Below are 19,882 nucleotides of genomic sequence, written 5' to 3'. Positions count from 1 at the left end.
GGTTTATAATTTAGTACGCCAGAGGCGTGTTAAAACAATTCAAACGAGAAAACTAATGACCTAATTTATGTACAAAAAATGAAAGAAATTTTTGTTTGTAACATATACAGAAACGATAACCACATAATTACAGGCCCCTAACTTTGAACAGGCACATGCATACAGAATGTGGCGGGGTTGAGTATGTTAGCGAGACCCCAATCCTCCTCATAATCTGGGACAGGGTGTTACAGTACAACATAAGAACGAACGATAAAAACCAGTTAAAAAAACTTAACTAATCAGATGGATAAAATTACAAATAGACGAGGCCGGGTACTTGTACATCCCAACAACAAAAAGACACTCAGTACAGATCTGAGAGCAACCGCAGTTACTGACAACTATTTCAAAGCCACTATCAACTAATAACACAAATCATGCATATAAGACTAAATTATCAATCAGTATTCATCCATCATCAAATGAATTTAGTGTAAAGACGTCATAAAAAGTGAAGAGAAACACAAGACCTTGTGCAATGCCAAGATACAGGAATCGACATATTTTAGATCCATGAATGTTTACTGATAACAAAACCAAATTTATACCAATAAACACAATATTCAATGATCTTATTACAGTGTTGAATTGATAAACTTTTAGAATAAGTTTATTAAAGGATCGATAAGTTTACCAGGATCGTTAATAAATTTTGGGGCGCGGTAAACAACATTTCCGTAAAAATGAGGATGTACTAGATATCCCGTTTGAAATAAGTTTTCTACAGGTACAACCAAACTTCAAACCAAATATAATAATGTCTTGTTTGTTTTGTTCACGCATCGTTGTCAATATAACGGAATTTGATGAGACTGTTATACAAGTGAGAGGTTTAGCTAGCTGTAAAATCAGGTTCAATCCATCATTTTCTACATAAGAATATGCCTGTACCCAAGTCAGGAATATGACAGTTGTTACCCATTCGTTTGATGTGTTTTATGTGCTATTTATAAGGCCTGCTGTAGTGTTAATAATGACTAAATAATGGCAACAGTAGTATACCGCTGTTCAACAAATAAAACAATTTCTATCTTGTTTAAAAAACAAACCAGATAATATTTTTTTTGATAGCACGTAAACATAGTCATCCATGTCGCAATCATCTCGAAAGTTAAAAGGTACATATGAAAGGATGTGTGGACGAACAAAACCAGTCGTGCCATTGATAGAATTCTCCCTTTGCTTTTGTCTTTTGTAAAGTGACACAATGCTCATTTCTTTTTTCAGGCTGTCCCTCTTCCCAATTTGCTAATGATGGGTTTAATAAAGTATTTGATTGGTCCCATCTCCATGGCCCTCCATTTGGTAAATTTGTCAGGCCAATCCAATAACGTCCAGTATCTGTTGTGAATAGATAATATTTGTAGTTATTTCCTGTATTTTATTTGACCTAAATTTCACCTTAACGATTATGTGGTACTATATAATATAAATATCATTTAGATAGACACCAGCAAGAACAATAGTATTACAAATTGATCAAACTTGCTTTTGCAGTTTAGACTTTCTTTACTTTTAATCTGGTGTACATCGTGTACATAAATCAAATTTCTTGTTTAAGCTACTAAAGCTAACAAGTTTGTTTTGTCCATTATAAAAGTGAAGCTTCATTCTTTTGTCAATGTTCATGTGTTTGGTGTAACTTTTAAATAAATTGTTTAGATGCTTTCATAAATAGAAACATTCGTGAGATGTATGCTGTGTTATATAAAAACAATGATTTGTAAAAGTAAAATAACAAACAAAAAAAAAACGATCTCCGAAGAAAATTTTAAACAGAAAGTCCCTTATCAATAGCAAAATCAAACTTTCAAGCGGGTGAATAACAACTGTCATATCGAATGTTGTAAAATGTTAAGAAATAAATGAAATTTCTGCACTTATGGGACACTTCAACTTGTTTGGCTTTACAAATATTTTGATAAGAGCGTCACTGATGAGTATTATGTAGACGAAACGCGCGTATGGCGTACTAAATTATAATCCTGGTACCTTTGATTACTATTAACATTTTGGGGCTTATACGATACTGTAAATGGAAGTTTGCTTTTTCTTAATGCCGGAAAATATTTTACTTTTAGAAAAATATCTCACTCGGGCTAAAAGTAAAATCACAAAATACTGACATCCGAAGAAAATTCCAAAAGGAAAGTCCGTTATCATTTGATATTGCCATTAGATTAGGGACTTTCCGTTTTGAGTTTTCTTCGGAGTTCATTATTTTTGTGATTTTACTTTTTTCCCTTATCAAATGGCAAAAGCTCAAGCACATCAAACGAACCGATAAAAACAGTCATATTCCTGACTTGGTACAGTGTTATATAGAAAAGATCTGACTCCCGTTACGGAGTTTTCTATGCTTAAATTGATACACATCCACTTCAGTTGTTGATGGTGTCTCATTTAAGAAATAATTGATGCAAACTATACTTTATTATTGTAGTTTTAACATGGGTAGGCATTATTTAAAGGCAACAGTTGTATACCACTGTTTGAAATTCATAAGTCGATAGAAAAAAAATCCGCGTTACAAATTAAAACTGAGGGAAACTTATCAAATATAAGAAAACTACGACACAACACCGAAATGTAACACACACAGAAATGAACTATAATGTAACAATGGCCATTTTCCTGACTTGGTACAGGGCATTTTATGAAAAAGTGGTGGGTTGAAACTGGTTTTGTGGCAAGCCAAACCCCCCTCTTTAATGGCAGTGTTAATTATAACATTGAATTGACAACATTACACGACAGGGTTACAATAAATAAACAGAAAAATTGGGAAAAATATAGGACAGAGAAACAAACGAAAAATCATAAGGTGACAGGTTAAAACATATTTGTATACGCCAGACGCGCGCTACATCCACACAAAACTATGTTCAGTTGTAAAACGTTTAAAAGCTATAACAACTACAAAGTTGAAGATCGCCGAGGACCAAAAGTTCCAAAAAGTTGTGAGGCCAGGGTTATCCGCCTGGGACAAAAACATCATTATTATCAAGAATAATACATAGTTTTGCAAACAGTAAATTTTATAAAATGACTATATAATAGATATACATGATTAAACTAAAGTAGTGACTAGCTATAGAATTAAAACGAATACATTACAAAATCACAGCCCTGTTAGCTATAGTCAATGCAATGCCCAAAGTGACGTCACATTTAAATTTCTAAAACTTGTTCCGAAAAATTAGAAAGAATTTGGAAGAAATCAAGATTAGATTTGTATGACTTATCTAACTTAAATTAATCACAGTGAAAATTATAATACTGATTGATATTTAATTGTAGTAGTAATTAGATAATTAATTGTATTGTCTAGCTTTGTGGGTGTTTCTTCTGATCGAACTGCAAACCAAACATATCGTGTAAATTTCGTTGATCCAAAATTAAATCTACCAAATGAACTGGATGAGTAGTTATCACCAACACAACACACGAATACAACAGAAAAAAAAATACAATTTACAACTACAAACGTTAAGATATTTGACAAAATCCGATGCCAACAACAAACAAAACATCAAAACCCAACAAATTAATTTAGGATATTTGATTATATTCGTGATTATTTTTGCCCGAGCGATAGTGAGGGCTAAAATAACACGAAATATAATGCCGACCCATGTTGAAACTACAATAAAGTAGTAGCTTGCATCAATTATTCCGATTCTGATTAGGACAATTAGGGTAATTTCTATGTCCGATTGTTATAATTGTAGAGTGTTTGTGTAGGCTATTCCATGAAACTCCCTTTTTTGTTTGTAAACCAGCAAATTACTGGCAATGTGATTTTTCTGAGGGAGAAGTTTGAACAACCAGCATGATTGGTTGTCGTATCAAGGTCAAATATGTCAATTTACAAATGCAACACATTCCAGTCATAACAAATGAATTAGTAACAACATGTGCATCATTTATGAGTTTGGAAGTGTTTTAAATTAATAAAATATATTAAATGCATGACAATTTGATAAAATTCACTATTCTGCAGTAGTTAATATATGCATGTGCAAACACATATTATTGAATTTAGAGCATGGGTTTATTCACAAAGCGAAAGAAGCACGTCATATTATAATGGTAATTATATACCAAATCTCCTTATTTTTATATTAAGTTTCACTTTGGTTCATCTGTTCTACGGCGTTTGTAGAAGATTTTTGGTATTCAACATTTAGGACTCGGGCATCACGTAAATAAACGCATCAAAGATACGAGGACTTAATTTTATACTTACGACAGACGCGCGTTCCGTCTACAAAAGCCTCGTCAGTGACGCTCGAATCCAAAAAAGGTTAAAAGGCAAAATTTAAGAGACATTAATTTTAAAACAAAGCACATCGTATAGAATAAAACTAGAAATGTAAGTGTTCTTTACATGGCATTGAAAAAAAATACCGATTCCCCCCCTTCAATATCACAACACTCAAAGTTGTTCACCAAATAATCTTTTATCTTTATTCGCACACAAATATCCAAGAAATAACCAAGGAATACTAATGGGAAAAATTAACCAGGGATAGCTAATAAAAACGTGTTGTTTTGTTAACGTATTCAAGTGGTTCACATTAAACGGTATGATTTACTTCAAAAAATTGTATTACTATTATCTTTCCTGCGTGCGAAACCCTCATATGTAGCACACTAACACCCCTAGTAGTTATCACCGAGCTTTTGTTTACTCGTTTGGCATTTCTACAGACTAAATAAAACATTATTCAGTTCTACATTTTATCCTTTCGTTCGTTAAGACAATAACAAACTGTAAAATATGCCTTAAGTAAAAGCATACTTGAAATATGGCTATACCTCGTGTACTGACCAGTAATTGTAGAAATTTGCAAGTAACACTTGTTTTAATTTCTACAAGATATCCACTTCGATTGCTGCAAAATGTCTGAAATAAAGATATCTTTAACTTTGAACAAAATAAAGCTGTTATAAAATAACTTATTCATAACAACTTAATATACTAAAAAAAATGTTATCTTCAGAGCCCAAACCCCTCGATATATGCACATCTTCATAGATTGTCAAATGTACCGCTGAAGACAAGAATATTATTGATGAATACAATCTCCTTTTTGTTGATAGTGAATTGCCGATCGTTTTGAATTGTTTACCATTTTTTCTTAAAATGTCCTGTACCAAGTCAGGAAAATGGCCATTGTGATATAATTATAGTTCGTTTCTGTGTGTATTACATTTAGTGTTGTGTTTCTTTTGTGTCGTAGTTCTCCTCTTATACAGTGTTATTTTGTAACCTGTATTTGTTTTTTTCTAGATCGATTTCTGAATTTCGAACAGCGGTAAACTACTGTTGCCTTTATCTACAGCATCCTTCTATAATCAAATTGAATTTTGTCCCGAACCAAAAAGGTGTAAAAACAATTCATTCGACGGCAATTGTTTTTTAAATTTACCACGTTACTGATAATTTAGTGTTTACTGCATATTTCAAGATCTTGCCCGAAACATCACTTTTTATATCTATAGTTTCTGTTTGTTTTACGTCTGAAACGTACTCGACCAATAACCACATTTTTTTCTAATTTTAACAGTTTGTATAACTATCTTTTTAACTGATATGACAACAGCCACAATAAGGTAAAGGTATATTTACAGTATTTTACATCCTTAATTAATCATTCGAACACAAATGCTTTTTTAAAAGGTCATCATGGAATATTGCTATAAATAAATTATGTAAAAATTAAATTCTTGGTGTTACAAAACAAGGGTGTAACTTTCAAAATTTATGTGTATTTTTTTTATATATTATTCAAAAAAAAGTTAATTACATTACTAGTATTAATTAAACACAATACGTTTAGAAAGTAAAATAGAAGTCATTATTAAATACATCGTGGATTTCAAACTATTGTTAAAATTTATAGCCAAGAAAAATAACTAAAAAACAGTTCCTAAACTGATGAAATAAAACAGATATATAACATCACATCACTTCACATCACTCAGGTTGAGCAAGTACAGCGTAAGGTAGCCAGGTTTGTCTTCAATGATTATAAAGACAGATCACCTGGTGCAGTTTCAAACTTAATTAAATCTTTGGAATGGGAAAATTTAGAAATAAGAAGGAAAAAAGCTAGATTAACTATGCTGTATAAAATAAATTGGGGGTTAGTGGAAGTTCCTAAGGACAACTTAACAATATCTGATAGACGTACTAGGGGGAAACATAAATTTAGGCAAATATCTACAAATAAAGATTTCTATAAATTTTCATTCTATCCTCGCACTATTTCGGACTGGAACTCACTACCTGAAGCAATAGGTATGTCTGACACCCTGGAATCCTTCAAAAGTGGCATATCCACTCTAACACTTGAAGGATCCACAACAACTTATTAAACTACAAAGCCACTGTATATAATGTATATATGTTATTGTTAATGATTTTTCTCTGTCATATTATTTTTAAATTAAGTCCATATGTACATAGCACACAAGTTCCGGGAAGTTTTTCACTCCTATCTAGGAGTCTACTCCCGTATTCGGAAGAAGAAGAAGAAGAAGAAGAAGATATACAGAAATAGTGTAGATTGGTTAAGTTTTGGTTTAGTGTGGTTCAGAATATATCGACCATGATTCAGAATTGGTTGACAATGGTTCAGACACTTATACAATGGTGAAGTACTGGTCGAGTAATCGTCCAGAACAAGATTAGATTGTTATATGTAAGTATGGTTCAGTCCACAATTAAATATATAAAATAGATTGAAGAACTATTCAGACCGGTCGAGTAAAAGTGATGGGATAACCGTTTTACAGATGATATCGGATATGCTTCATATGTGGTAACTACAATCCCCTTCCCTTTTCACTAATTAACCTAACGAAGTAAGACTATTGACCGGGTTTGCAAAAACATGATCAACCAACGGGTGCGACATGTGGAGCAGGATATGCTTACCCTTCCGGAGCACACGAGATCACCCCGTTTTTAGTGGTGTTCGTGTTGATTAGTACTTCGTTTTCTATGTTGTGTCTGTATTTTTATTTGTCTGTTTGTCTTTTTTCTGTTTTAGCCATGGCGTTGTCAGTTTATTTTGATGAAAATATACGGACCTGAAACACACTTGCGAAAAATTTGATTTGAATATCACAAACATACTCAAATAAATATATATAAATATAAAATATTACCTGTGCGGTTGTAAAATTACTAGAGTGGTTTGATATCCAGTAATGAACACCTTGAAATCGATCCCAGTAACCTGGAAAACCAGGACCTATAAAATAAACACAATAAAGACGTGATTGTTTATATAAAATAAGATGACATCTATTAATATTTTATATTTATAAAACAGAAACTATGTAATACTATGAAGAAACCCACAACGAATAAACTTGATATGAATATTTTATATACAATAGAATGTCCATTACTGGCACGAAATACATAAACGTATAGTTTTCTTTTGAATCCGAAACAGTTACAGATAGCTTATTATAGTTAAAACATTGTTAAGATCGGAGAGTGTTTGGTATAAAGGAGGACATGGGCGGCTAAATTGGTCTGACAAACACGATTTCAGAATTGATATCTAGCCTAGTGAAAATTTTGGCTTTGCCTTTTTATATCCCAAATCGCCATATAGTCATGATACTGTTGTCATGTCATTAAAGATGACATGTTTTGATATTAATATTGATTCAATCATAGGGTCCGAGTACACAGTTTTCGTCCTATGATTTTCTTTTCGTTTTCCACGAATATAGTCCCTAGTGTGGACAGTGTGTTGCTTGCCAATTTTTTTAATACCCCTTTCCAATTGTATTTCTTCGTTTTTTATACCTCAAATAGCAAGTAGGGAGATGAAATTACACTGATAAAAAAATGAGTCATATATCTTTTGTATAGTCATTTTATATAATTTACTGTTTCCAAAAGTATATAAATTATTCTAAATAATAGGGATGTTCTGGTACAGAAAACCCTGGCCGTTTTTGGCACAACTTTTTTGAACTTTTAGTCCTCGAAGCTGTTCAACTTTGTACTTGTTTCGGCTTTCAAACTTTTGTATCTGGGCGTCACTAGTAAGTCTTGTGTGAACAAAATGCACTTCTGGCGTATTTAATTTTAAACTTGTTGCCTTTTGTTAGCTATTATTCGTGTGTTTCTTTGTCAATTATGTTCTATTTATTTATATTGTAGTCCTGTAATGTTGTGTTGTAATTTTAATATTATATTTCACATGGTCACAAAAGAAGAAGATTTGGCATGCCACAAAACCAGGTTTAACCCACCATTTTTTTCTTTAAAAATGTCCTGTACCAAGTCAGGAATATGGCCATTGTTATATTATAGTTCGTTTCTGTGTGTGTGTTACATTTTAACGTTGTGTTTCCGTTGTGTCGTTTGTTTTCTCTTATGTTTGAGTGTGAATTCACATTACTATAAGACGTGTCACGGTACTTATCTATCCCAAATTCATGTATTTCGTTTTTATGCTATATTTGTTATTCTCATAGGATTTTGTCTAATGCTTAGTCCGTTTCTGTGTGTGTTACATTTTAATGTTGTGTCGTTGTTCTCCTCTTATATTTGATGCGTTTCCCACAGTTTTAGTTTGTTACCCCGATTTTGTTTTTGTCCATGGATTTATGAGTTTTGAACAGCAGTATACTACTGTTGCCTTTATTTAAAGTAAAGTAGTGATTTGGTCCAGCTGAAAAAGGTAAAAAAAAAAAAATAGCCCTTCAGAAGCTGTCAAAAGATTTCAAGTCCCCCTAAAAATAGAATTGTCCATACTAGTATTTTGAGTTGGAGCCGAAAATGTTTTTGATGGTTTTGATACAATTTGTCCAAAAAGTAGTACAACGCACTGTAAATATATTATGTAGAAAGCGCAGGTGTTTTTTTTATTTTTCAATTGTCTAAAAGAAATGCACTACTAAATAACTGTGTACTCGGACCTCAGATCTTTGCATCAGAAATAAACACATTTATTCTAAAACCTGTTGTTGGCATGATACGGGCAATGTTCTTCATATATTTTATGAAGGTATGATACTAAACCCCAATGAGAGGGATTGTGCTTGATATTCATAAGATAAAAATATAAATTTTCAATCAGTAAAAATGGAAGTCTGGAACTTGTATGTCAGTAGCCATTTGTTAATTTATGTATCATTGTTATTTTGCTTAGTTTCTGTTGATACCTATATTCTGACATCGGACTCGGAATCTTTTAAACCGAGTTTTACTATGTGTCTGTTTTTCTACATTGGCTACAGGTATAGGGTGACGATGGAGATCTTACTAAACATGTTGAACCCTGTCACATATCAAGAGTCTCCGGCCTTTGTGAATCTTGGATGATTTTTAATTTTAGTTCATTTATATGTTTAGGGGTTAAGTATGACGTCCATTTCCATGAAAACAATCTAACGAGAAAAGGTTCAATTTCAGTATATCTTACGATCAGTCTTCATCCTTTCTCCCGAAATTCTGTCATCCCCATCAGAATATTTTTCAGTTGTTCCAGGTGTAACTACAATGTAGTTTAAATATCGAAGTTATTTCCTAACAACAATGACAACCTGTTTTATACATCCTACCTTTATAATGCATTAAATCAATGACTATGATATTTCTAATCCATATACTTGTAGACAATGTCATGAAAACATTTAAAATCATATACATGATGCATTTGTTATGCCAAGCCAAGATTGAAAGGCGTGAATGAATTTCTATTAATTGAAACTGGCCAAGCAATTTCGCAATTTTTCCATGGGCAGTTCATTGTCTTTAATTAAATAAACTCATCATAGATACCAGGATCAAAATTTCTTATTTACACCAGACGCGCGTTTCGTCTACAAAAGACTCATCAGTGACGCTCGAATAAAAAAATGTGTAAAAGGCCAAATAAAGTAAGAAGTTGTAGAGCATTCAGGACCAAAAATTTCTAAACGTTTTGTCAAATCTCCTAAGGTAATCTATTCCTGAGGTAGAAAAGCCTTAGTTTTTCAAAAATTCAAAGTTTTGTTTACAGTTAATTTATAAAAGGATTTATGTACTTATAAAAGCTTTATAACATCTTTTAGATATTTGATCCTTCCTTCACTGTTTTTTATTCCACAATAGGTCTTCTATAAACGTTATCCCTCCGTTGATTCACGGCAGAAAAAAAAAATGCTTCTCCCTTGGCAGCTGGAAAAAATTCGCTCTGTCGTAATACTTCGTTGCCAGTCGATGTTGAGTCTGTCCTTTTTAGCAACAAAGGGGATGTTAGTTTGACAGGACTACACGTCAAGTTACACATTCTCCGGAAAAAATTCTTAGGTTATTTCCGTAAAGTTTTTTCTCATTCTGGATGACCTTAATTTTTTAAACAAATACTTAAGCAATACCACTATAAAACACTGTATTTTTTTTTAATTTAATTTAATGAATATGGTAAGTAAAAGAAATTGATCCAAACAACTTTTGCAAAATTATATTTCCATTGTGAATCCTGTCAAATTAACTTGATCGTTCAAAATAATATTGCTGCAAACATTTTAACATTACGATATATAGGAACGAAAATGATTGCGAGGAAAATGAGCTCCGTATTTGCGGTGGAAAATGATGAATGCGTTCAAAATCACAACAAATCAGAATAATTCAATTAAAACATATGTATAAAATGCATTATGAACTTGGAATAATTACTAAATATGCAAAAACAACTAATAGAAATTGAAAACAAGGTGGTTTTTTTTTTTATGGATATTGACAAAATTGTTACAAAAAAAAATCTTCGTAAAAAACACAATATAATTATATTTTTTTAAATATTGGTTATACTTAAATTTGTAATGCGCACAAAATCAATACACTAGTCTACATTTAAAGAAAATGAAGCTACACCTTAATGCTTTACATTTAAATACTGGTTGTAAGTTTGAAAATATTTCGTCACTTTCATTGTTTTATAAACATAGCACAGTATTATTGTGTAGGGTGGGAACATAAGGGAACATAAAGTAAAAAACTAGAAAATTAACAGGTAGTGAAAAAAGAATATGTGTTGTGTAATGTAGCGGAAGGTGAAGATGTGAAAGAAGATCTACAAAGCTCACAGAGAGCGACCTAGATCACTGAATTATTCTTCGCGTTTGACTGATTATTTTTAACTCATTTTCCCCAAAAATTTAAAACATATATTTCAGTATATCTTCGATCAATTTTCATGCTGACTCCCGAATCTGTATCATTAGAATACTTTTCCGTCGTCCAGTATGTATCTAAAATGTATATTCAGTGTTCGAACACCACTCTTAATTTTAAACCATTACATCAATGGTAACATACTATGTTATTTAATGAATCCAACATTTATAGTGCATTACATCAATGACTATAATATTTTTAATTGCAAAAACATTATTTGCTTTGTGGACATACAAGTCAAAAATGTCATCAAAGGCTACATCCTTTCTAAAACCTTTAATAGTAGACAGGTACAGTACAAGCTTACTTCTTTCTTAATCCTATACTAGTGGACAGCTATATCACAAGCTACTTTTATTCCAAATTCCATATTCGTTTTTTATATGTTGGTTTTCCAGTTTGAATGGTTTTACACAAGTCATTTTTGGGGCCCTTTATAGCTTGCTGTGGGTCAAGGCTCCGTGTGGAAGACCGTAATTTGACCTGTAATGGTTTACTTTTTATAAATTGTGACGTGGATAGAAGGTTATCTCATTGGCACCCATACCACAAGTTCCTTTATTCCTGAATCTTATACTAATAGACAATATTACCAAAATACTAAAATTTAATTTCTTTCTCAACATTAAACTATAAAACAACTATATCAAACACTATTTTTTCTAACCTATGAAGTACCAGACAGCTATATCATTAGCTAGCTTCTTTCTAAATTCTATCAAAGTAGACCATTATATAACCATCTACTATCGTCTAAACCATATATCCAGTAGTTTCTGTCTAAATCCTTTAAAAGACACTTACCCACTTTCTGTCTAATAAAATTGAGAATGGAAATAGGGAATGTGTCAAGAGACAACAACTCGACCATAGAGCAGACAACAACCGAAGGCAACCAGTGGGTCTTCAATGCAGCAAGAACCCCCGCACCCGGCCTCTAAAAAATATGTATACTAGTTCAGTAATAATGGAAGTCATACTAAACTCCGAATTATACACACAAAACTAAAATTAAAAATGATATAACAAAGGCCAGAGTCTCCTGACTTTGGACAGGCGCAAAAATGCGGCGGGGTTAAACATGTTTTTGATATCTCAACCCTCCCAGTATACATCTAGCCAATGTAGAAAAAACAAACGCACAACAGTACTCGCAGTAAAACTCAGTTTAAGAGAAGCCCGAGTTTGATGTCAGAATAGGAAACAAAATGACAATATTACATAAATAACAACATCCTACTATCAGTTACTAAGGGACGACATCAAAAGATCAATGTAAGATAAAAAAAACTTTATTCAAATAGTTTGAGGGTTGAACTGCTGCAAGATTGGTTATCCGACATTGATTTTTACATATATCCATATGGGTCGATCAATTTTTCCCAAACTAAGTTAATAGGGGGTAGGGGGGTCAGTGAAAAAAAACTATTTGAATTAAGTTTTTTTTATCCTTCATTGAACTTTTGATGTCGTCCCTAACATGCCAGCTCTAGACCCCAATTAAACTGATTGAAAGATTATATCTTTATCATATGAATATCAGGCACAACCCCTCCTGTTTGGGGTTTAGTATTATACCATCATAAAAGATATGAGAAGAACATAACCCGTGTCATGCCAACAACTGGGTTTTAGAATAAATGTGTTTAATTGAGATGCGGAGATCCTATAAGTTAATCAATATTAAAGCCAAAATATGCAATCTTTAAAGACCTTACAACAGTCTCGTAACTATATTCCTTCTTAATAAGTCTGTTTAAAAAACCCTATATAAGTAGACAAGTACTTCAACGGACAATTATTTTCTTAATCATACACTTGTAGAAAATTACTAAAGAAACATTGATTGTCGAAATGCGCATCTTGTGCAGAATAAATGGCACTGTTCATGTTATTGCATCATTTGCTACTTTCTTTTAAAACCATATAAAACATTAAAGGCTGTTTTTTTATACACCCTAACGTAAAGGTACCTAAAGTGCACCTATCTGTGAAAAAAGTGCTGGAAATCGTGTTATCTCTAAAGAACGTGCAACGACTGAATTTTCGTCATTTCCGTCTATTTTTGCGTCTCTGGAAGTAGTCAGGACGGTTTCAGCGTCCACGAAGCGGACAAAATATACACAAATACAAAGAGTAAGTCCTTACGAAAATGATGCTGCACTGATAAACCCTTCGTGTGACGATTGTAAAAGTACACCTTTTATTCATTAAATTGCTTTAATATTAGTCTAAACCTACTCAATTTTAAAGTATGAAATGTTTCGTCACTAAAAAAATCGTCAGTTGATAAACCCTTAAGGTATAGAAAAAACACCTTGACGTGTCCCCAAACCCGTCAGTTCCGCCGTTATCGACGATAACAAACAGGTGCCCTAGGACGAGAAGCATGAAAAAAGTGCAATTTCAACCGGGAACCATTTTTATATACTGAACACAATTAAAACTACAATAAATAAATTTGTAAAAGGAGTAGGTCCAGTTAGACCCCTTTTTGCACCCAAAATATAGCAGTTTTACAAAATTGTTACAATGTAAATTTTTAGTTATTTATCGGAAAGTAGAATGCTTCTGCTACATAAATATGCGCTGGTTTTTTTTTACAATACAATGCACATATATCGGGTACTAGCATCATTAAGTCATGCTAAATTACTGAAATCTTCACAATTTTTACATTTAGTTGGTTTTGGTCTTGAATGAAAGTGGCCGCATTTGTGATGATAGTACATACATGTAACATATTTATAGGTTAAGGTGAACACGGAAAAGTGACATTTTTGGGATTTAAAAAAAAAAAATCATATTTAAGCTTTAATCGGAGCGTATTTAATGAGTAAATCAGTTAAAATCTTTCCCATAAACTAATTGAATCAACTGAAATAGACACTCACGTGTTTAAAAAGCGTCTAAAATCTTTCGGCAGATGAACCCAAAATTTGAGGCCAAAATCAGCCCTTACCGGACCTTCTCCCTTAAAAGAAACTGTCAGATTTAATTTGTATTCCTATTAAACTTTGTTTTTGACATGACACATAGAATCAGAAATAACATACCAAAAAAAATGAGATATAAACTGTTAAAGAAAAGAAAATCCCTTGGGAAATTCCATGCAAGTAAGCTGGGAATAATGAACTTTAATTCCAGAAAATAGTAAGAAAATTAAATTTCATTAATAGTTGGAAAATAAATATTAAATAGCAATCAAACATGAGCTATGAGGATTACTTTGCTTAAATATTACATGAAAAAATAGTCCATAAAAAGCCCTACAGCATCAAGAAAATTACAAATAAATAAATGCAATAGAATGCAAATATAATTTAAATCAATTTGCCTTTTTTCTGACAACCTACTATAATTTATGGTCTGTTTGTCTCTTTAAAAAGTTTCCATAAAATTTGTTTGGTGTTTTTAATTTAACAAATATGAAATGTATTTCTCTTCTACATGTATCTTCAAAATAAAATAGTTGTTCTTAAATAAAGAATACAATCTAAGAATACCATGAAATAGCATATACATGTTTTATTTAATTATAAAAAAAGAAAATATGCCATTGATTGATTTCAGAAAATTAAAAACAGTATAGTCCAGAGAGATTGAAAAGGGCAATAACTACTGTAAAAAATGGATATTCTTTCTATAAGGCTGCAAAAAAATTAACATACACACTTCTATTAAAGAAGAAATTTAAGGAAGGGAAACACCAATTTTCCAACACGAGTCTTGTATAATGAAAAAGAGCAAAGCCTAGTCACATACATAGAATACTGCTATCACATAAACTTTCCCTTAACAAGGAAAATGATAAATTGTTTGTACGACAAATAATGAAAAAGATGACAAGAGAGATACCCAACCAAAAAGGGACATCCAATCCAATAAATGGTATATGAGCTTTTTAAAAAGACATCAAGACCTGGCAATGAAGAAGCCACACATAATATATGGAGGGCGCCAGAGAATGGCAAATCTAACTGTAGTGAAGCAACACTTCGATCGTCTTGAAGAAACTTTAAAAAAGCTCTAAGTCATACACCTAAGCAATAATTAATGGTTGCATATACCATATAAAAAGTAATTACTGAGGCCCTCATGTGGTGGTCTTAGTATTCTCATAATTACAAATGCAATGCCAATGTAATCACATAATCCTTAATTAATTTTTTCAATTAGGCACTGTTGTAACATTTTTTTAAAATTAGGAACTGTTGTAACATTTTTTTTTACAGGATTTCATTTGTATTTTGGGAATATATATTTTTCTTTTTATCTTCTGCCAATGCTTATATGTATGTATAGCAATTATTGTATACATTTTGTATGATTACATGTTTAAAAGAAAGTAACTAATAAAAAGAGCAAAACTATAATTAGGTCACTTTAACCTACATAATACACATTCAAGATTGTTCCTATTAAAACTGTAATTTTGTGCATCTTTATGTATCTTTGACAAAGGACAATTCATTTTCAACATGATCGAAACAGGATTTTGGAAATCCACTGTGTTAGACAAAGTTTGTACACCAAAATCATCACAATCTTATACACAAATGGTCTCAACTTCACAGCACACAACAGCTGTTGTATGTCATTGTGTTACTATGATCCCAATTAAAACAAAAATCCAGTATCAGCCTCTTTTTTAAGAAGTTTTCTTTTTTCAATATCGTGCAACGTCTTTCAGATTTCCATGGATGAACACTTTTTAAGAAAGTGCCCATGACAATATTCCATGTGATGTCAATAATTTTTACTAACAATGTTACCAAATACACAATCCCCCTTTGCAATTTGTTTTTTTTTTTTCCATATTGGAAAATGTGTTTCTTACTTCATAGTAACATAAATAAATTTACTTGTAAACAATCTTTAAAAAACGTTAATCATAGAATTAATCTTCCTTTTCAAATCAGATTTTTTTTAAATTTCATACTACAACCGTTACGATAGTTTAAATGTTCATGTGGTGAAGAAATCAACAGTATAAATATTATTTCTCCATCTGTTATATTCAAAATAACACTTTACCTAAATTGTCTTGGTTAAGTCCCCCTTCTATATTGGAAATAGAGGTGTAATACTTCGAAATCAAGAAAACGACAGCACCAGAAATCAAACTTCCAATAAAAAGTCCAACTAAAACTCCAATAACCATTCTTTTGTTACGATGAATCAAACGTGTATGTTGTACATCCCCATTATTATCATTAGCATGTTTGGTGTTCATAACATCATTGTTATAATGATGCTCTTTGTTTGCAAGTGAAATTCTACTCATGACTTGGTCAAGATCTTCATAATGATTATTCAGACCATCTCCATTTGTGTTTGTAATATGGCAATGTTGCGTTCCTTTCTTGTGTTTTCCTTGATCATATGGTTCATCGTAAATAAAAGTATTAGCAGCCATCGTTTAGTAACGTGCCAAGGACTAAAAAATGGGAGTGATATCTGAATGTTTTAGTACCTACAAACTTGAAATAAATAAACAATGTAGATATATTTAGAAACTGTTATCTTTAGACTATAGTGTGAGATCATTCGAATTTGAACTTTTCATTGTATTTAATTTGGGTTTTCCCGACTGAAACAATTAACTAAAAGCCGTTCTACAGGAAATGTATTTTTGTGTGATGAACAACAACACTTGCTTAATTGAGGAAATATAAAGTCGGTCACTTTTTAATTTTTGGTCACAAAAAAGAAAATAATAAGATGAAACCTTAAATTGAAATGGTGTTTCTCGGATACTCGAGCTGCTTGGATATTCACCACAAAAACATGTTTTGCTGATTGCAGAATGAATGTATATAAAAAAAACTGAACATCAAGATATATATACAAGGAGGGATAAATTAATAAAACTGACAACATTAAAAGCTCGACTATATCAACCTAAGGCACGAATGAAAAACATCTAACATATTCCTAAATATGATCATGCATTTCCATAGAAAACTTTGCGTCAATTTTACCTGGTTTCATAGCTAGCTTTACCTCTAACTAGATTGCTTATTGTATGTAGTTCTGTTATATAATAACAAAATGTGATCAACCAAAAAAAAAAAGACATAAAAGCTTAATGTAACAATAACTCTTATACGATTTACATATCTACAAATACTTGAATTGGATTGGTCCGTTTGCATTTTTTCCTTGATACCGGAACTATTTTCTTAATTATCATTATGATCTTTGTATTGGCGATATAGATCCAAAGGATTATGATAAAGGGTTCATGCAAATTGAAATTGAAAAACAAATCCATAGTATTTCTATTCTAATGAATAATAAAAAGAAAAAAATACATTAAAGTTTGGAAAATGTATAAATTTATAACAAAATGAAATTCCGCGAAATTTCTTGAATAAGCTTGTCATGTGAAAGCTTGAGACATACGAATGAAAACTCTAAAGAATAAGATTATTCTGTTTCTTTTCGATTCAAATTTTACGGGTGTTGCTAAACGTTGGAAACGGAAAACGGAACGGAATACGGAAGAACGTCTTCACATAACGAAATCGTTATCTAAATTACATATGATCACAAATATCGCAATCTAATTTAAATTCAATCTCCGCATTCGCTCATTGTTTATGCTTGGTCGCTGCGAGAGATTTATTTAATAAGATTGCAAATATCGTCACTAAATAGCGACGTCGAATATACTGTTACGTAATTACCGCACTAAGACATTTATTTACCAATTATAAAAAATGTCTTTTATAAAACAAAAATTTACAACATTGTTTAGGGCCTCAAAAATAGTTTACTATTCATATTTCAAGAGGGACTAGTTTAACAATCGGTCGTGTAGTAATATTAAAGTCCATTTGATATACGAATCTTTGCAACACGAACAGGTCCATCTAGTCCTGTCATCACATCTTCAGAAACAGCGTATTTCCTCAATGTTCTTTCCTGTCACATGATGATACTCTCTCATTCCGGTATGGTATTCAATTCTCCACAGTTTACAAAAATGTTCGTTTTCATTGTAGTTTATTCGCTTCTGATGATGATATCATATTGTCCACTGTGTTTATAACAGTCTCCATCGATATTCTCCTCCCTTGTTATAAATGTGACGCTGTCAATTGCTCTGGATATCAGATATTCCGCGAAATGTACGTTATTGAGCAATAATTAAAAACGCTTTCAATTTCCGTAAGATCTGTAAGATCTGTTCGTAACACATCTGCATTAACGGTGGGTGGTATGTAGTGAATACGGCTAGTATAGCTTTCCGATGACTTAATCTTTGGACTAAAATTAACACAGAAATATTTCAAGTTACCCACCTGAAAATGTAAATGTAGCTGACCGAGCCCCTGTTCATCCTACTTCTGTACCTTACCTAATTTTCATGTTCCGTCTATAAATGTCCCACTCTCACACCGGCCGCAGATCTCCAACCTCAAAACTTAAGCGTGTACATGTGTTACAAAAAAATCAACGATCAATGATTAGAGAATGTCACAGTGTGTGACTTAAAGGACAAGCCATACATTTTTGTCTCATACTGGACAGTGTTATGTTACTTTATTTTACTGTTGAAATTAGTCGATATATTGTAATAAATAAAAAATTCAGTTTGAGCGATGTATTATTGTTGTTCATGTAAATTATTTTCGGCGTACCATTGTGTGATTTAATTAATATTACTACGAGGGGCCATAAACAGGTGAAAAAAAAAAACAACTTATGCATTTTAAATGTAAAATAAATGCAATAAATGTAAGTTTCTCTTGTCTTTAAAAACATACAAATGTACAAAGTTATTTACAGGATAAAGACAATACCTGTTTAGCGTCTTTAAACATCATTAATCACCAATTACACCTGTTTCTTAGCCTCGTACACATATTGCTGATATTTAAAGACACTAAACAGTTATTGTCTATATATTAGACCGCACATTGTTAAATAGTGCTGTGAGGGTTAGTGTTGAAAAGTAAACTGTCCTGTACAGCTTCTCCCTGTCAGATTCCTGGATAACTCGATAGCGTTCAACGTTTCCTTATCCAAATCGTTTTAGTTCGGCGTTGCAACATCATGTTTGGATATCGAAATGCTGGATCTCTAATAATGTTTAGGTCCTTATTGTTTGAAGGTTAATCTTTAAGATGGCATTTCAACCCAGGTGTTTAATTGATTCAAAGAAAGAGGTTTCATTCATGGAATCATCTGTTTCTCTAGCATCAAGATGACATGTAATAACGCTTCGTCAAAACGTTGTATGTAATATTATAATAGGTTAGCTTCGTGATTTTTACTTGCTAGATATTCCATAAACAGTTTTGTAGACCCCTGAGTAAATGTCTTGACGTGTTGACGTCCAGAATCTCTCAATTATGTTGCAGACGAAAATATGACGTCACAGGATGTTTGAAAAGGGAGGTAATTGGTTAATGGACTGAATTTATATACTGATCAACAGGGAACAACTCCCAAATAATAATATTGTGAGAGACATATCGATGAGGTATTGCGTTTACAATACCGTTCTAAACTTTTCAAGCGGTATATCAATCAACTCACATCGCCGCCATCGGGGGTCACCACGTTACGGCATTAAAACCAATCATAATGTAACTATTTACTCGAGGTGCGATATAGTCAGTTTAA

General features: G+C 32.1%; 1 protein-coding gene across 1 annotated transcript; it reads right to left on the bottom strand.

Annotated features, from left to right (window-relative positions):
* Positions 1-1,025: 1,025 nt before the first annotated feature.
* On the bottom strand, positions 1,026-16,720 carry LOC143045715 (uncharacterized). The gene is made up of 5 exons (XM_076218429.1): positions 16,283-16,720; positions 9,504-9,575; positions 7,222-7,307; positions 4,864-4,951; positions 1,026-1,383 (listed from the first exon to the last, which is right to left on the bottom strand). The coding sequence occupies exons 1-5, from the start codon at positions 16,662-16,664 to the stop codon at positions 1,154-1,156; spliced, it is 858 nt and encodes a 285-aa protein (XP_076074544.1). The 5' UTR covers positions 16,665-16,720; the 3' UTR covers positions 1,026-1,153.
* Between the last annotated feature and the right edge of the window lie 3,162 nt (positions 16,721-19,882).

Source organism: Mytilus galloprovincialis, chromosome 9 (assembly GCF_965363235.1).
Source record: "Mytilus galloprovincialis chromosome 9, xbMytGall1.hap1.1, whole genome shotgun sequence".
Lineage (NCBI taxonomy): Eukaryota > Metazoa > Mollusca > Bivalvia > Mytilida > Mytilidae > Mytilus > Mytilus galloprovincialis.
Note: the sequence above shows the minus strand (reverse complement) of the source record. Positions and strands in the feature narration are given on the sequence as shown.

Coding starts and splice junctions, on each gene's coding strand:
- LOC143045715 (XM_076218429.1), bottom strand. CDS start 16,664: ATGGCTGCTAATACTTTTATTTACGATGAACCATATGATCAAGGAAAA. Junction 9,576..16,282: donor ACTTAACCAAGACAATTTAG/GTAAAGTGTTAT, acceptor ACTACATTGTAG/TTACACCTGGAACAACTGAA. Junction 1,384..4,863: donor ATTACTGGTCAGTACACGAG/GTATAGCCATAT, acceptor TATTCACAACAG/ATACTGGACGTTATTGGATT.